This window comes from Exophiala spinifera, assembly GCF_000836115.1.
Source record: "Exophiala spinifera strain CBS 89968 unplaced genomic scaffold supercont1.3, whole genome shotgun sequence".
NCBI lineage: Eukaryota > Fungi > Ascomycota > Eurotiomycetes > Chaetothyriales > Herpotrichiellaceae > Exophiala > Exophiala spinifera.
Window position 1 is genome coordinate 2,277,481 of NW_015622515.1, and position 17,085 is coordinate 2,294,565.

General features: G+C 54.3%; 7 protein-coding genes across 7 annotated transcripts; 3 read left to right on the top strand and 4 right to left on the bottom strand.

Moving 5' to 3' along the window:
• Positions 1 to 617: 617 nt before the first annotated feature.
• PV08_04568 (nascent polypeptide-associated complex subunit beta) lies at positions 618 to 1,437 on the top strand (the record flags this gene model as incomplete). The annotated part of the gene is made up of 4 exons (XM_016378913.1): positions 618 to 663; positions 743 to 826; positions 881 to 1,045; positions 1,190 to 1,437. 4 exons carry the CDS (start codon positions 618 to 620, stop codon positions 1,435 to 1,437), a joined length of 543 nt encoding a protein of 180 aa, XP_016237590.1.
• A 901-nt stretch (positions 1,438 to 2,338) lies between these two features.
• On the bottom strand, positions 2,339 to 3,856 carry PV08_04569 (uncharacterized protein; the record flags this gene model as incomplete). The annotated part of the gene is made up of 2 exons (XM_016378914.1): positions 2,339 to 3,698; positions 3,774 to 3,856. The coding sequence occupies 2 exons, from the start codon at positions 3,854 to 3,856 to the stop codon at positions 2,339 to 2,341; spliced, it is 1,443 nt and encodes a 480-aa protein (XP_016237591.1).
• A 505-nt stretch (positions 3,857 to 4,361) lies between these two features.
• On the bottom strand, positions 4,362 to 6,984 carry PV08_04570 (uncharacterized protein; the record flags this gene model as incomplete). Its single annotated transcript, XM_016378915.1, has 12 exons — positions 4,362 to 4,722; positions 4,836 to 4,912; positions 4,979 to 5,357; positions 5,410 to 5,577; positions 5,677 to 5,758; positions 5,821 to 5,865; positions 5,916 to 5,985; positions 6,039 to 6,404; positions 6,459 to 6,501; positions 6,573 to 6,680; positions 6,729 to 6,804; positions 6,897 to 6,984. The coding sequence occupies 12 exons, from the start codon at positions 6,982 to 6,984 to the stop codon at positions 4,362 to 4,364; spliced, it is 1,863 nt and encodes a 620-aa protein (XP_016237592.1).
• A 596-nt stretch (positions 6,985 to 7,580) lies between these two features.
• PV08_04571 (uncharacterized protein) lies at positions 7,581 to 10,418 on the bottom strand (the record flags this gene model as incomplete). Its single annotated transcript, XM_016378916.1, has 1 exon — positions 7,581 to 10,418. The coding sequence occupies one exon, from the start codon at positions 10,416 to 10,418 to the stop codon at positions 7,581 to 7,583; it is 2,838 nt and encodes a 945-aa protein (XP_016237593.1).
• Positions 10,419 to 11,051: 633 nt separating this feature from the next.
• Positions 11,052 to 12,710, top strand: PV08_04572 (2-methylcitrate dehydratase; the record flags this gene model as incomplete). The annotated part of the gene is made up of 1 exon (XM_016378917.1): positions 11,052 to 12,710. One exon carries the CDS (start codon positions 11,052 to 11,054, stop codon positions 12,708 to 12,710), a length of 1,659 nt encoding a protein of 552 aa, XP_016237594.1.
• Positions 12,711 to 12,904: 194 nt separating this feature from the next.
• On the bottom strand, positions 12,905 to 14,272 carry PV08_04573 (uncharacterized protein; the record flags this gene model as incomplete). The annotated part of the gene is made up of 1 exon (XM_016378918.1): positions 12,905 to 14,272. One exon carries the CDS (start codon positions 14,270 to 14,272, stop codon positions 12,905 to 12,907), a length of 1,368 nt encoding a protein of 455 aa, XP_016237595.1.
• A 560-nt stretch (positions 14,273 to 14,832) lies between these two features.
• PV08_04574 (uncharacterized protein) lies at positions 14,833 to 16,890 on the top strand (the record flags this gene model as incomplete). Its single annotated transcript, XM_016378919.1, has 3 exons — positions 14,833 to 14,842; positions 14,908 to 15,550; positions 15,651 to 16,890. 3 exons carry the CDS (start codon positions 14,833 to 14,835, stop codon positions 16,888 to 16,890), a joined length of 1,893 nt encoding a protein of 630 aa, XP_016237596.1.
• Between the last annotated feature and the right edge of the window lie 195 nt (positions 16,891 to 17,085).

The following is a 17,085-nucleotide window of genomic DNA, read 5'->3' on the forward strand; positions in this document are numbered from 1 at the left end:
AAAATCTGCAGCGTAGTGCACCAGTCAACGACCCTCCGCCGCTCAAACGAGTCTGGAAGCTGCATGGAGCGGGGCGAGCAACATGAAACCAAAGTACGGCGACAGCAATCGTGGACCGACGGGGGTCGTCAGGAGGTGGTACGGAGCGCAGCACGTTGGAGGATTTTTGACCGAGGTAACTAGGTACTAACTAGGTACTCGGAGAATACTGTAGCTGTATGTTGATAGAGGTTAGAGCGGCACTGTGCGTGACCGTATAGTCACGTGCTGCTGGCGTAGATTTGTTAGCAATGCGTTAACCGCCAAGGCTTTTTGTATGCACAAACCGACTGCGGACCGGAGTGGACGACTGCATCTCGTCAATCCACAGCTTTCCCAGCTTCGACATTACCGCCTCGTCTACATCTACCTTACCTGCACCAAGCTTGGACGGAAGAACGACCGTCTCCTTGTTCCTCTCCTGAACCCTTCTCTCTCCTTCGAATTTCGCCGGTTACTTGGACTGCGGAACTCGAAGCTGCAGATCCCCGCACACAGAAGCGCCATCAACTCGGACTCGAGATTTAGGGAAATTCACATTCTGAGCTGAGGTGCCCAGAAGCGACTTACTCGCCACCATGGATCAGGAGAAGCTTAAGCGCATGCAGGCGCAGGTGCGAATTGGTACGTCTGGCTCGAGTGCTGAATTTTGAACACCAATTTGTGCGCAGGTCACCATTGAACTAACGAAGTGTGCGAATAGGGTACGTTGTTTCTGATTCCTTGAGCGTCTCCTACGCCCTCTGCTCTCCCTCCGACCGGACATCTGGCACTGTCTTCCTCAGCGGTACGCGAAGCATCTGGACGAGTTGCTGACATCGTTATCTTTGTAGAGGCAAAGGCACACCCCGCAGAAAGACGAAGAAGGTCCACAAATCCTCAGGCACAGACGACAAGAAGCTACAGACGTCGCTGAAGAAGCTGAACGTCCAGCCCATCCAGGCGATCGAGGAGGTCAATATGTTCAAGGAGGACGGAAACGTCATTCACTTTGCCGCACCAAAGGGTATGTCTTGTTCTCCACCACACGTAGAAGTTTACCGGCACGGAAGCGCCCGTCAAAACGAGCGAGAGCGGTGGCGGCGGCGGCTGCTCTGGGAGATCTTGAATGGGCGCTACAGAAGCTGACAACACTTTTCACTTTCTGCAGTTCACGCGGCTGTTCCCTCCAACACATTTGCCATCTACGGCAACGGCGAGGACAAGGAACTCACCGAACTCGTACCCGGTATCCTCAACCAACTCGGCCCCGACTCACTTGCTTCCCTGCGCCGTCTCGCCGAGTCTTACCAGAGCCTGCAGAAGAAGGAGGGCGGAGAGACCAAGGAGGGAGATGACGACGACGATGAGATCCCGGACCTGGTCGAAGGCGAGAACTTCGAAGGCAAGGTCGAGTAGGGTAAACCTCTTGTATTAGAGGTTTCGGCTTCCGGTGGAGGAGGTGAAGAGGAGCAGCGGTGAAGAAAAAGTACTACCGCCACGTCGGTGAACCCAAGACCCAAGATGCATGCATATTCATTGTACGAGATGATGACGCAGGGGGGCTTCTCAGAACCAGCCGCAGAGGAGCAAGACCGAGTTCTTCTTTTTTTTTGTTTCTCTGAACTTCAAAAGGGAAAGATGGCAAAAACGTTTTTCATGGCGGCCCGAAAAGAACAAATAACTCTTCCGTCTCATCCATTACGTGTGAGACCATCCAAATGCACAATGTAACTCATACGATAAAGGGGACACTCTCTTGCATCCACCAGGTGAAACCGCATGAACCTGGCCGACCATCTGGGCATCCTAGATAACGTGTGCCAGTACTCTTACAGGGGAAACTTGCACGTCTCTTCGCAGGGGAGACTTGTAGGTTTCTTTACAGGGGAAACTTTTAGATCCCTCTACGTGGGACTATGATATGATACCTCTTCGTTTCCAGGATAACGGGATCTGTGCCAGGCTCGTCTGTCTGTCGCTACAAGCGGAGCTGTACGGCTGTACAATGCGCTGTATGCTGTGCTAAGTAGGTAGTCACTGTGGGAAACCGCTCGTTCGTTCCTCATGGTTCATGCTTGTGTGTCCCATTAAACCATGTGCAACACCCAAACGTTGCTAGACCTGCTCGCTATATGCAAAGACCAGACTCATCTACGTGTACGAACGAGGACATTACTCTCAACGAAACCAACGCCATGCTTTTCCCCCCCATCAGCGTTCGACCGGTACAATCTCCGACGTGGAACACATTCATTGAGTCCATGAAAATGGGAGTGCGAGAAAAGGGAGAAAAGAGGGAAAATAAAAGAAAAGCCACTCAGTCGTCCTTGATCCCACACATGTCCGTGCCGAAGCAATCGTCTATCCGTCGCCAAAACGACCAGTACCAGCCATTAGCTGGATCCCAAGAACCGTCTTCTCTGATCAACGGACCCTCGACTCCCAGGAGCGTCCCGGCTGTCGGATGCAACCCGACCTGCTTGTTGTTTGCCGCTACGCCCCCCCCTCCTCCTGCGCCGCCCCCCACGAGCGAGCCTACGACAGGTATACCTCTGATGGCGCGCTCTGCAAACGATGGCTGCGGCGGGAGGGCCTCGGAGATGGGCCGCAGCACCGCCTTCTTCACCTTAATGTGCGTCATGTACTCGGACCGACCGGGCTGGTGGCTTGTGATGTCCTGGCTGGCGAGATTGGGCACGGAGCGCGAACGCAGGCTGCTCGTACTACTCGAGCCTATCGTTGGGGAAAGGAGAGGCTCGAGTTGGTGGTCGTGATGGTCGACCGCGGTGGCTGTTGCCGAGCTCGCTGTCGTTGAAGATGCTGATTCGTCCTCGGGCTGGCCGTACTGCGTATCCTGCACCGTGTGGCCTCGCGGTAACGTCTGCATGGCGCGCTCGAACCCTGCTAGTGCCGAATCCCTGCCCGTTGCGGCGCTGAATGTGCGTGCTCTGCCTCCTTGATTGAGACCTGCGCCTTCGCCCGTCGCGAGCAGTCCAGCCCCGACATGCTCTTGACCTGCAGGACCTCTCGGCAGGGCTACGTCCGCACCCGGTCCTTTGCCCTGCCACATCTCGCAGTGCACCATATACCCGTCGATCTCTAGCGGGGAGTAAAAGCACGCCCTCTCGGCGGCCTGGTAGCTGTCAAACGTGACTTTGATCCAGTGTGCCCCGCCGCTGTAGATCCTGCTCTTGCGAATGGCTTCTCTGGACAGGTTTTCGCGGCGCGCAACCACAGACGGACTCCCCAGGCGGCCCATGGGGGAGTTGGACGAGAGAAACAGCGTCGTGTCTTCGCGCGGGTAGTCTTCGACAATGTACCCCGGCGACACGACTGATTCGAACTTGCTCAGCACCTTCCATTCCGAGCGTTTGCCAGCGTAGCCGTAGAGGAGGCATTCCGTGGGCACAGCCTCCGGCTCGCCTATCCGCGTTGTGTCGACCGTACTGCCTGTTGTGCCTGTGCCTGTGCCTCCCGCGGTTGTCTTTGTTCGCTCCTCTTCTTTCGCTTGCTCTCGTGCAAATAGCCTCCCGAACTCTGCAACCGCGGTATTCTCCTTTTGTCGCACCGGCGTGGTGCCCGTGCGTGCGCGCGGTGTGCGTGATCCCGTCGTTCTGAGACTGCGGTTTCGACCGAATGGGCCACTTTCTTCAGGCTGCCGGACGTTTCGTGCGGAGCTGTATTGTCTTAGCGCTGTTTTATGGCCGTGTAGAACAGGATTAAAATGAACAATGGTGTAAAGGTGAGCTTACTCTGGATATCGATAGCCCCAGGGTAGTGTGTCGCCCTTGGGGTCTCTCACCCGTTCCTCAGGGAGAACCGAATGGATCTCCATGGCGGACGAAACAAACCACAGGGTCCAGTTGTGTTGACGTTCTGAACTAAAGCTGAAAAAAGCAAAGACGAGGCTAGAGCGACCTTGGATTCAATGAGAGTCCCGGTGGGCTTGAATGCGAAGCAGGGCAGGTGGTATGGGTTGTTTCGACTGGTAAAAATGGTGTTGACGAAGAGCAAAGCGTAAAGCGCATGAATGGATTGGGGTCGAATAAACACACAAAAACTTCCCCCACAGCCTTGTGGGTCATTGACATATTCCTCAGCCTCTCAGCCTTGTTCAGCTATTGCAAGTCGCTGGCTACAGGTACCTACTGGGCCACTTCTCTTTCTTGGTGGTGTTCGTAAGGTCCCTACAAGACTTCTGCATTCATTACCAGCATTATATTCCGTCTGATCTCGTCTAACGAGTACAATCTGCCTAGGAGACATCCTCATCCGCGACGAGATCTGCTCCGACAATTTGGGCATTCACATTGCTTCTCCTTTCAAACTTGCTACACCGGCTATGCGCCATTGGCTGAGATTGCGGTCCTCTCGACAAGTTTCTTGCTCTTCTCCCCCAGCTCTTCGTGTTTGGTCTTTAACTCACCAATCTTGGTCTCGGCGAGTTTGCCCGCATCTATGCCCATAGCCTTCATCCAGGCCGGGTCAATAGCCTCGACGTTAAGATACGGCGAAGGGTCCTCCTTGTTGACGAGCGCCTTCACGGTGCCCATGCCCAAGAATGCCCACATGTTTTTCTTTCCTGGTCCGAGGTATTCAATATCGTAATCCTCCCATCGTGGGGTTTGGATTAGCTCGATATAATGCAGTGAGCTGCCAGGCCATACGGCGTTGACCCGACCAGTCTCGTTGTTCTTGTACCTGGACATTGGTAACAAGGTGAGTATTGAAACTTTTTATGCTGCGAGAAAATAGTTCATGCGGTCGCATCGGATGGGAAACTCTGGTTGTAAGGATGATGAAAGAAAACCTACCAGGATCGACATTCCTCTACCCAGACGGTATGCTTCATCCACTCTTGGCAATGATCGTTGAATGCGTCCGTCACATCCTGTGAGACAGCAGTGTCAGATCCTCAACTTGATGAGCACCACACACGGAGAAAGAAAGAGCATACCTGCTTCGGAGACAGACTGCATATGTACTGGGTCTGAATCTTCTTGATCATCTCAAGTGCGTAATACGACACATACAGCAACGGACCCATGACGCTTCCGTTCTCAACAGGCCAGTTTGGCCCGATGAAGGTGAGGAAATTGGGGAATCCAGGAATACCAAGGCCGAGATATCCTTCCGGACAGACCTTCCACTTGTCGGCAAGGTCGATGCCATTTTGTCCCACGATAGGGAAGCGAGGACGGTAAGACACGTCGAAGCCCGTGGCGCATACAATTGTATCGACTTCACGATGGATGCCATCTTCCCCAATGACGCCGGTCTCGTCGATCTTGGTCACTGGGGTGAAGTGCACATCAACGTTTTCTTTCTGAATCGCCCTAGGTGCTTGATCAATTCCTCTGCTCGTCATCGGGACATTACAATACTCACTCCATATAAGGGTCGCCAGGAGTAACTCTGCGGCAGCCAATGCCGAACTTGGGAGTGAATCCCTCAAGCAATCTCTTGTCCTTGATGAAATCGGCCATTCGTGCCTTCATCGCAGCCTGTCCTTGTGCCTGGGCTTGGGAATTTTTATAGAACATTCCCCACAACCCACTGTATTCCGTCAGAGAGCTGCAAATTATACAAGAGCAAGGGCAAGCTTGATCGCCCGCGTATCGAGCACACTTGCCAGGACAGTAAAAGCTAACTTACTTGACTTGGTCCTCGATTGACTTCGCATGCTCAACGAGCTTGTATGGGTCACGGAAGTCAGTCCTTTGCTCGCTCGTATATTCTGCAGATGTATTAGTATCCGCCTCGACTTCGTAAACACCACACGCCGCAGAAATCACTCACCGTGATTGGCGCCAAAGTTGTTGGCGATTTGGACAAACCAGACACCTATCGTCAAAGTCAGCAGGCAAACGATGTACGGGCGTGAAATCTCTTACCCGTCCTGACAAAGATATCGAGATGTTTAGCGTGAGGTTGCATGGTTGGCACCGTTTGGATACTTGAGGCCTGCCGGTTGTCAGTCTGCTCGTGCTCGACACCGTGGTACCAGATGGACTCACTCCGGATCCAATGATGGCGACTCTGTCCTTCTTCCATTCATCAGCCTGATAGTCCTTTGGCCACCGGGCGGTATGAATGATGCGGCCCTTGAATTTCTCCATGCCCTCTATATTGGGCCACTTGAAGTTGTTCAAGATTCCCGTGCCGTGAAGTAGTACGTTGCACCTGTCTTCAAACAGCCTGGTTGTGCCGTCGGCATTCGTCTGCTTCAGCTTGACGAGCCACTCTCCAGTCTCCTGTTGCCAGTAACATCCGACCACCTCGGTCTTGAAGGTCATGTACTTCCGCAGTCCAAAAACCTCGCAGACTTTGTCCAGATACTTCCAAATGTCGGGAGAATACGAAAAGAACCGGGGCCATTCGGGCTGTGGTTATTTCATCAGCGGAGGAACCTGCGAGGTCAACTTATTCCCACTTACATTCAAGGCGAACGGAAACGTATATGCGTGGGACGGAATGTCACTTGTCGAGGTCAACGATGTTAACCACACTCATCTCATTTTGCAAGAACAAAGGAAAAACGAGGTGCATACCAAGCACATCCGGGATACCTGTTTTCCAACCAAGTTCCTCCAATGTCTTCATTCTTCTCATAGATTACATGCTCGACATTCTCGAGATGTTTCTGGATATGGTAGGCACTGAGAGCCGTCAGTCAATCTCTCCCTTGAGAGCGTATGATGGCCTACTTCATGATTCCAGTTACACCTGCACCAATTGAAAGAACACGAACTTTGCGGGTGTATGGCCCATCAAGAACAATGTCTAGTTGACCCTGTTCAGCAAATGTCCAGATGATCAAAGGCGGCGCGGAGCCGTTGGTCGTCCAGGGTCCCATGAGCCAAGATACTACCTACCTGGGATCTCGTAGTCACCCCGAGGTACTCCATTGTTTGGATATCCGTCGGTTGACCAATTGGCCAGCTGGTTGATATCAGGCGCCATGTTGAGTCAATCACGTGAACGCAGGTGGAGTGAGGTTCAGATGGAAGAGGAGCCAGCAAGAGCAACAAGCAGTCGACGGCAAGCTGGTTTACACAAGAGGGTGATACGAATGGACAAGATGTGAGGACATGGAAACGAAAGAAATCGGAGAGCTTTAATACCTGTTTCTAGCTTTAGCTTACACTTGCTGGCCTTTACCTCGGCCGCTTTGTGAGGGAGTACTCAAAATGCAGTCTTGTGTCGATGCGGGTCCTAAAGATGAGACCCCAACAAATGTACGCTCGTTTCTCCATCATCTGTTGTGATCTCAGATTCTCACGCAGCGTATCAGTCAGACCAGAGGTGTGGTGGTCTTACCCCCAGTGAGAGCAGCGGCCCAGACTGGATGAGGGCACTGACATATGCGGGGAAGTAGCCTCGCTTGTTCCGACACGGAGTGTTCGGTTACTTTGTTGCGCTGACTCGTATGGTCTTGCGTTGCATGCCCTAGCGCGATCGTCTGGTACATGACCCTGAAGTTTAACATTCGCAATGCCTCGCATTCCTGTCGGTCCCACTCGATGCTGACACTGAGGTATACGAGTCAGAAACGTTCTTCAGAACTTCCCCTGTAAAGGAAGATCTTGCGAACTCCGGCCAACCAAGATCTTGAACGTTCCGTCTGGCATGATCCAATTTTGCTGTACGACTGACCAGTAGCTCAGATCTTTACGGGTCAGAGTGAGATTAACCACCTGAGAGTCTCCGGCCTCGAGTTCCACTTTGGTGAAATTCCGAAGAACTTTCACGGGTGTTTCGACAAGTTCTCCTGTTGATGGTTCCTGTATCGATGGAGGGAAGGTGACGTATATCTGAACGACCTCCTTTCCTTTCCGGGGTCCGATGTTCTCAAGTTTTACTTGAACACTGACATATTCTTCAAACAAGGCAGGGTTGCCTCCCTCGCCTCCTCCAGCTTGACTTGGTTGCCGCTTCAGCTCGTACCCATCAGGATATGGGTAGTTCCCTTTCCTAACTTGGCCGGTACTCGAGATATATGGATAGATGAACTTCTTTAGCTTCGAGAACCCCGGGGGAAAGATTGCACTCTCAGCTTCGGGTATCTCTTCATTCATGGCAGGCGGCGCAAGCGATTCGGGCTTTGGCGAGGGTCGCGGAGATTTGGCCTTCAAGCTCGTGACCTTCAGGTCTGCGAACTGAAAAGTAGTATATGAGAGACCATGGCCAAACGGGTATCGTGGTTCGATGTTATGCTTGTCGAAATGGCGATAGTCAATGAAGAGACCTTCCTTGAAATCAACCTGTGGTATGATGGCATTTGGGTAATAGAGCACCGGAGCACCAGGACCATAGTCGTCAAGGCTTTTGCCTAAAGTGTAGGGAAGTCGCCCAGAAGCATCCGCACGGCCAAAAAGCACGTCGGCGAGAGCATTGCCACTTTCTTGTCCGGGTAAGTTGGCAAACAAAATGGCCTTGACAGAAGGCAGGTCGGCGACTCCCTCAACCAAGACAGGTCCAACGGAATGAATCACAACAATGACTGGACCACCACAAGCTTCGGCAACGTTCTTGATCAGTGTACCTGCCCCTTTCTGCATCTCAAGATCATTTCTGTCCGCTCGCTGAGATGCCCAAATGCGATGTCCCTCGCCAGAATCGGCGTTTCCAAACACAATACACAAATCCTGCTCTCCAAGGGTGGTTTGGAGCCGCGAGGACACACTATTTGTCAGGGAAACGGTGATGTCAACAGCAGACTTGTCAAAACTTGCGTTGAGTGCTGACAGTGGGTCGACGAGATAGGTAAACTCGGTGGCCCCAGAACCCCAGCCAACGGCAAGAGTACCTTGATTACAAGCTCGATCCTCACAATAGTTCGCTCCCTTGCCAGGCCCAGCATCCTCGCCAACGATGGCAACTTTCCTCTTGCCAGAGGTACCGAGTTCCTCAAGCCTGGGGCTCAGAGGCAACAGTGAATCTTCATTCTTGAGCAGAACAGTGCCCTCGATCGCGACTTGACGAGCAATGTTGCGGCTCTCATCATCTTCGGTCTCGATGAATTGATTGACGACGACCTTAGGCTGCGTTGTACTACTTCCGTGGTGGAGTAGCCCATACTTGTCATCGGTCCACGATGAGAAGTTCGGCAAAGCCGGCGGCCACAAATCTTGGCCCAATTGGTACCACGCTGCAACCACTCGGAGCACCATATCATTCAATCTTGACATTGGCACTGATCCGTTCAATACCGCGATGGTGAGCTGATCGCCGAATAGTGCCTTCCCATTCTGCCAGTATAGTCCGTCACCAGGCATTGACATATCGAGACCAGCGAGCGCACTGGCGACACCGCTTCTCTGAGCCAGCCAATCGGACTGAACGAAGCCCTGGAATCCCATCTCATCTTTCAGGATCCCATTCATAAGCTTACTGTTCGCGCATGCGTATGAATTGTTGACCATTTGATAGGAGCACATGACCGACGCAACCCCTGCACGAATGCTCTCCGCAAACGGCCAAGCATAGAGCTCATGGAGAGTTCTATCATCGATATTAGAAGATAATGCTTCCGGTAACCCCCATTCAAAGGATTTGCGGAAATGTTCTTGTTCGTTTCCAACAAAGTGTTTAGCCGTCGCGATGACGCCTTGAGACTGAATTCCCCGGATCGTCTCGGATGCAGCTACTCCCTGCAAGACGGGATCAGAGCCAAAGCCTTCCCATACCCTTCCGCCAGCAGGGTTCCTTCCCAGAGGACCCATGGAAGGCCCCAGGAGGATATTCACTCCTTTGAGCTTGGCTTGGCGTGCATGGGCAGCACCACGTCGACGCATGAGGTCGCGATTGAAAGTTGCGCCCACAGTCAGGCCTGCAGGAAATGATGTCGCATGGTCAGTGAAGCGGATACCCAGAGGCCCGTCCTGGAGACAGAGTCCGGGGAAACCGGCATTGATGGCAGGGGCAGTGTTGCCGACACAAAGATCCATAGACCATCCTGTACCAGTAGTGATATTGACCTTCTCGACTAGGCTCATGCGATCAACAAGTTTTCGTGCTTTCTCGTAGCTGTCCTTCCATGACGGAAGGGTGCCTCCTCGGGGGGTTGGATACCATGGAGGCGACTGACCGTTGATCTGACCGGTACTATAGATCCAATAACCACCACCACCAATAACAGAGGTGAAGACTGCGACGACAAGGACAGAGATGGCAATGTATGTCTTGGTCAATTTTCGGCCACCGCAAATTCGGCTGCTGACTGATTTTGATGAGTATCTTGATGACTTGCCGGTGCTGGCGCCCGCAGGATCGAGGAGGTGTCCATCGCTACGAGAATGAGGCTTCACATCTTCGTCCGACAGATCTCCGTCACCCAACCTCGCGCCAGAGTCGTTGTTCTGGAGAGGCTGATATCGGGGTTTGACGGGCGACATTCCCAACAGTCTGATGATGTCCAGGGGACTCTAGAATTTTAGACAGCACAATAGACCAATCAGTCGGCGAGGCAGAAGGTCGAACGGAGGAGCTAAAGGCAGTTAAAGAGGAGTAAACCGCGGTGTCGGAGATGGCTGAAGGACCCAGAGTCACTAGGAGTCACTAGGCGCGCCACGGACCAGATGCCGAGGCAAACAGACAAATCGGCAGACGGTCGGGGGGAGGGAGGAGAATAGGACAGCTCCGATGTGGCCAGAGGAGGCGAACAGGATCGGAGGTTGGAAGCAAAGCTGATGAAATAGTATATGAAGAGCAGGAGCTGGGATGCTTGTGTAGCAAAAGGCCGGTCCGACGAGCAATTGTTCGAGTGAGAAGTTTTGTGTCGCAGGTCGAGCTTGTGGTTTTTATTCTGTGCTGGCTCCCGTCTCTGTTTTCTTTCACTCTTCCACTCGTCGCTTCTTCCAACTCTTGTCTGATCAGTCGGTGAGGTATAACGCCCAGTTGCTGTTGATCTCCGCCAGTAACTCGCCCCGGCTCAGCCATTCTGCAGCCCGCAACGAGACGCCTCGTCCGTTTGTTTGCTGCCCCTCCCCACTCAACCACCTTTCTGTCCCACGCCCTTGACACAAAACATGCTGGCTTCCTCTGCCTTCAAGAGACTCCCAGTGCGAAGATTGGCTGCCGGTGCTTTGGCTGTACGAGCACCGTCCTCAGCACTCCGCCCGTCACCGAAGTTCTCCCAACGAGTCCCCCGAGCTGTGCCCGCCATGGCATCATCCTTTTCAACCTCGGCCGCAAAGGGCTCGTCTCTGCCCAGCAAGGCTCCAGAGGCCGCCTATGATCCTGAGATCACAGACATTGCGTCTTATGTCCACAACTTCAAGATTGATTCAGACCTTGCCCTCGATACCTCCCGCTACATCCTCCTCGACACCATCGGCTGCGGTCTCGAGGCGCTCCGCTTCCCTCAATGCTCAGCTCTTCTGGGCCCGACCGTCGAAGGAACAACAGTTCCCAATGGCTCTCGGGTCCCCGGTACACCATTTGTACTTGACCCGGTCAATGGCGCTTTCAACATTGGTGCCATGATCCGATGGCTCGATTACAACGATTGTTGGTTGGCTGCCGAATGGGGCCATCCGTCCGACAATCTGGGAGCTATTCTGGCAGTGGCAGATTGGATTGCGAGAACCAACCGGGCTGGTGGTAACGTGGGCAATGGAAAGATTCCTACAATCCGAGATGTTTTGGAGGGCATGATCAAGGCACATGAAATCCAGGGATGCTTGGCTCTGGAGAACTCGTTCAACCGTGTCGGTTTGGACCATGTATTGCTCGTCAAGGTTGCCTCTGCGGCTGTCGTGAGTAAGATGCTTGGTCTGAGCGAGTCAGAAACAGCGGCCGCCGTATCCCAGGCCTTCGTCGATGGTCAGGCTCTGCGAACCTACCGACACTCGCCCAACACCATGTCTCGTAAGTCTTGGGCTGCTGGCGATGCTTGCCAGAGAGCCGTCAACTTGGCTTTCAAGGTTCAGAAGGGTCAATCTGGCGTCCCCACGGTCCTGTCTGCTCCCGTATGGGGATTCTACGATGTCCTTTTCAAGGGCAAGAAGTTCGAATTCCAACGTCCATACGGCTCCTATGTCATGGAGAACGTTCTGTTCAAGGTTTCCTACCCTGCTGAATTTCATTCTCAGACCGCGGTGGAGGCTGCTCAGAAAATATACAAGATCCTTGCGGACATGGGTAAATCGGCGGCAGACATCAAGGAGGTCACCAACCGCACCCACGAAGCATGCATCCGCATCATCGACAAGCAATTCAAGCCTATGGACAACTTTGCTGACAGAGACCACTGTGTTCAATACATGGTTTCAACAATGTTGGTCTTCAACCGCCTGGAAGCAACGGACTATCTCGACGGTAGCGAGGCGGCAACGTCTCCCTTGGTAGAGAGTCTGCGTCAGAAGATCAAGTGTGTTGAGGATCCTCAGTTCACCAAGGACTACCACGACCCATCCTTGAGAACCATCTCCAACGCTCTGACTGTCACCTTGAACGACGGCACTGTGCTGGACGAGGTGGTTGTCGAAGCACCACTCGGCCACCGACTCCGACGTGACGAGGCCAAGCCAGAAATCCTATCCAAATTCAAGAGACATCTAAGCCACCACTTCCCTGAAGCCAAGATCAACGAATTGATCCAATTGTCGACTGACCCGTCGAAGCTTGACTCGCTAGAGGTCGACAAGTACATGGATCTCTATGTCAAGGAAAAGATGGAGTGGTAAAAAGCAAGATAGATATATGATATTGCGTGCATGACTAGGATTACCAAAATTAGCGAACATCAAAGGTGCTTTTGATGCGCAACGGTTAAGAGGCAGTTGTTATATGTAGATACACAATTTTGATGCGAACTTGGTCTCGTTTTTACCACATCCGTGATTTGCAGTACGATGATGCTTGTGGTTCTTACGGCTTGTTATGGCTTACTGATGTCTGCAAATTCTCTCTTGGGCAGGACCTTTTCATGGGCTCCTCTCCCGGCCCAGGTTCTCTTCCAGGCCCAGGCCTCGTCTTTTATAGGGCCGTTCGACTTACCATCGAGAACGTTGACCACGTACCTTCCGATGTTGGGCAGGAACTTCCAGCTGTGGAAAGAGCCTGCGGTGGCCAGAAACAAGTTTGACAGCGTCGAGACCGGATGTCGCGTGATCAACTGGTTCTGGTCCGGCGACACAGCGTCCCAGCAGATTCGCCAGTCGTCCGGGACACGGCCATTGTGCAGTATCGCAGGCACGCGCCGTCTTATGACGTCGATTGATTCACTCCTCAACGCTGACGGGACGGCTCTCTGGTCGGGCGCGGGCACCGAGATCAATTGGCCCGTGTCCGGGTGAAGGGTCGTGTTGAGGAACGTGTTCGAGTTTGTGAACTTGAAGAAGAAAAAGCGCTCCCCTTGAGCCTTGTCGTCGTCGTTCGCGGTGGTGGTGGTGGTGGCGGCGGTGGGAGGCATGACCTCTCCTTTGCTGCCGTAGATCAGCACCGGCATGCACGAGTAATGCTCTGCTTCCGCCTCGGAGAGCTGGAACGCCGCGACACACACGCCCGCCGCCTGTATCTGTCGGTGTATGCTGTCTTCCTCCGGGATGTGCAGGGCTTTTTCTAGGGGGCTCATGAGCCACGGCGTCCAGGCGCCCGTCGCGAGGAGGATCCTGTCCCCCGTGAAGAAGCGTCCGTCTGCGGTCCGCACGCCGCTGAGTCTGCGTCTGTCGACGTCAGCGACCAGCTCGACGGCTTCGCCTACCTCGTAGTGCACGCCGGCCTGGACCGCCCCGGCCATCATGGCTTCGACGGCAGAACTCGCGTCGGCCCAGCCGGCGCTCGAGTTCGTGTAGGCCTTGTCGTACCCTGTCGTGTCTATCCCCGCGAGCACGCCGTCCCAGCGTGTCTTGACCTCGTCCAGCGTGATGTCCGCCGACGCGTCGGCCCGCCCGCTCTCGCGGAAGTTCTTGCGTATCCGTGTCGACAGGTCGCTGTCTTTCTCGTCCAGTGCCACCCAGCCCGTCTGGTGGAAGAAGCGAGACATCAACGGACTGTCCGTCCAGTACTGCATTGCCTCGTACGCGAGGTCCATGTAGAACGGGACGCTGTAGTCGGCGCGGACGATCTTGTTGATATCGGAAGATGCGGCCCAGGGAGACGGGGCCGGCGCGCGGTCGAGCACCGTGACTCGTAACGAGGCATGGCTTTGGGACAGGTGATACGCCGTGCTGGTGCCGAAGACGCCTGACCCCACGATGAGGATGTCACTGTGCTGCGATGTTGGAGAGTCATTTGCGGGTTCCATGGCCAGACAGCCTTAGGTATCCTATCCTTGACTTGAGGATCTTGTGGACATGCCCGCTACGGACTCGAACATAAGATCACTCGCCGGTTCATTCACATCGTACGAGGAACCTGTGGCGGTCTTTCACGGATTTGCGTACTTTTGTTTCAACGCGGCGATAAGCTTGCAACATGAGTCTAGTAGATCTCCGCACCCTGGAGAGCCCCTAAGCTGGTCGGCTAATTAAGGTGGTTCTTATTAACTAGCGAGACCTCCCCCCTTCTCCACGTCCTGTGAGATATGGAGAACAATGGGCCGTCGACCTCGGTAACTTGGGATGTCTGGTTATGAGCTCGGGTACGTACCGCTTGACGAGGGACAGTACCCTCGGAGTGGTCAGCATGGCTGGGAGAGGATGACACTTGGGTCTTAGAGGGTCCATCAACTTGTTGAAAATCAGTTTTTGGTTGTTGCCGTCGTTGTTTCGGTCTAGAGAACTTGCACATCCCCATTGCCCTTCAAGAGCATCCGGCGAGATAGAGAGGGTATAGAACTTCGTTTGGTCGGCGGTGTTAACAAGCATGGCTCTCGGTAAGACTCTGGCTTCACGAAGTCACACAAAAAGAAATGCCTTCACTAACGAGAAACCACCGCAGCAACCGCAGCAGCAGTCGCCGCAGGCAGCTGGGCGACCGCAGCCTACCTCGATGCCAAATTCCACCTCCGCAAGGACTATGACAACATAGCCCGCATGAGCCAAGGAGCGAAAGAGTACGCCCGCGCCGTGAAAGAAGACCGAGTCAGCTTCTGGTACGTTCTCGAGGAGAGGTGCAAGCAATATGAGAGTCGCCGGGCGATATGGTGGCGCGAGCGGTCATACACTTTCGGTGAACTGCACGACGAGACGCTGCGCATTGCACAGTGGATGCTAGAGCAGGGCGTGAGACCGGGGGAACTGGTGGCGCTGTACCTGACGAACTCGCCGCACTTTATGTTTTCGTGGTTCGCGTGTCTGGCGATCGGTGCCGCCCCAGCGTTCATCAACTACAATCTGGAAGGCAAGGCGCTGTTGCACTGTCTGGACGTGGCGCAGACGAAACTACTGGTCGTCGATGACGAGCCGGGATGCCAGGCACGAATCGAAGGAAGCCGAACCGACATCGAGAGCAGGGGAATGAGGATTGCCGTGCTCGACGATGCGCTCAAGCAGAGCATCTCCTCAAGACCGGTCGTAAGACCAGGCGATGAGCTCCGCGCGGGAACCAAGGGCGAGTTCCCTTATTGCCTGATATACACCAGGTACGTCCACCTCCTTCTGCGTACATTTTTGTCCCCCTTGAACTCCCACCTTGCTCCTGCGACGGCCCAGATCGTTGACGCATGACCTGGAATGTAATAGTGGCACGACGGGTCTTCCGAAAGGTTGCGCCTTCACACACTCTCGAGTCTGGCTGATGTGCGGCCACTCCATGCCCATTTGCGACGGCAAACCCGGCGTGGACCGGTGGTACAACAGCATGCCTCTGTACCACGGCACCGGCGGTATCTCGAGTTCGACCTCTCTCCTCCAGGGCCTTAGCCTAGCCCTCGCGCCCAAGTTCTCCGTGTCACGGTTCTGGAACGACATCCACGACAGCGAGAGTACCTTCTTCATCTACGTGGGCGAAACAGCGCGGTACCTGCTGAATGCCCCGGCTCATCCTCTGGAGCGAGACCACAAGCTGCGCGTCGCGTACGGAAACGGCCTGCGCCCGGACGTGTGGGCCAAGTTCCAGGAACGCTTCAACGTTCCAGAGATCGGCGAGTTCTTCAACTCCACGGAAGGCATGTTTTCATTGTTCAACTACGACAAGGGTCCGTTTCTGCAGGGGTGCGTAGGCCATCACGGACTGCTCCTCCGCACGATGCTGCGCAACGTCTACATCCCCGTCAAGATCGACCACGACACCGGCGACATCTGGCGAGACCCCAAGACCGGCTTCGCCCAGCGGACGCCGTACGAAGAAGGCGGCGAGATGCTCGTCGCCGTGCCGAACAAGGAGGCTTTCCAGGGCTATTGGCGCTCGCAGGCCGCGACGGACAAGAAGTTCTGCGTCGACGTTTTCAAGAAGGGCGACGTCTACTACCGGTCCGGCGATGCGCTGAAGCGAGACGCCGACGGGCGCTGGCACTTCCTAGATCGACTGGGGGACACGTTCCGGTGGAAGAGCGAGAACGTGTCGACGGCCGAGGTGGCCTTGACCATTGGCCAGTACCCCGGCATCGCCGAGGCGAACGTCTACGGAGTACTGGTGCCGAACCACGAAGGACGGGCGGGCTGTGCGGCGATCCATCTCGATCCGAACCACCAGGGGCCGCCTGTGAATTGGGACGATCTGCTCAAGTTTACGAGAGCGAGGCTGCCTCGATACGCCGTGCCGGTGTTCCTCAGGGTCGTGAAAGCGAGTACCCACATCCACAACCACAAGCAGAACAAGGTCCCGCTGAGGAAGGAGGGTGTCGATCCGAACCTTGTGGGAACCGAGGCGAAGGAGGGCAAGGACGACGTCTTCCTGTGGGTTCCGCCGAAAGGGGACTCCTACGTTCCTTTTACGAGACAGGACTGGGAGAAGCTGGAGAATAAGGAGGCGAGGTTATAGGACCGCATCTGCCCGGCCAATCCTTCCTCTACCAACTCGTTCTGTCGTAAGGTTATCGAACAAGAAATTAGAGACAGCCCGCGATATGAATACGAGAGCGCAGCGATATGTAGGAACAGGAATAACACCGTTTCGTCTGATCTGGTTGGAAAGCGGACTAGATGTCTTCAGAGATGGACGTTAGATGTTTCATGC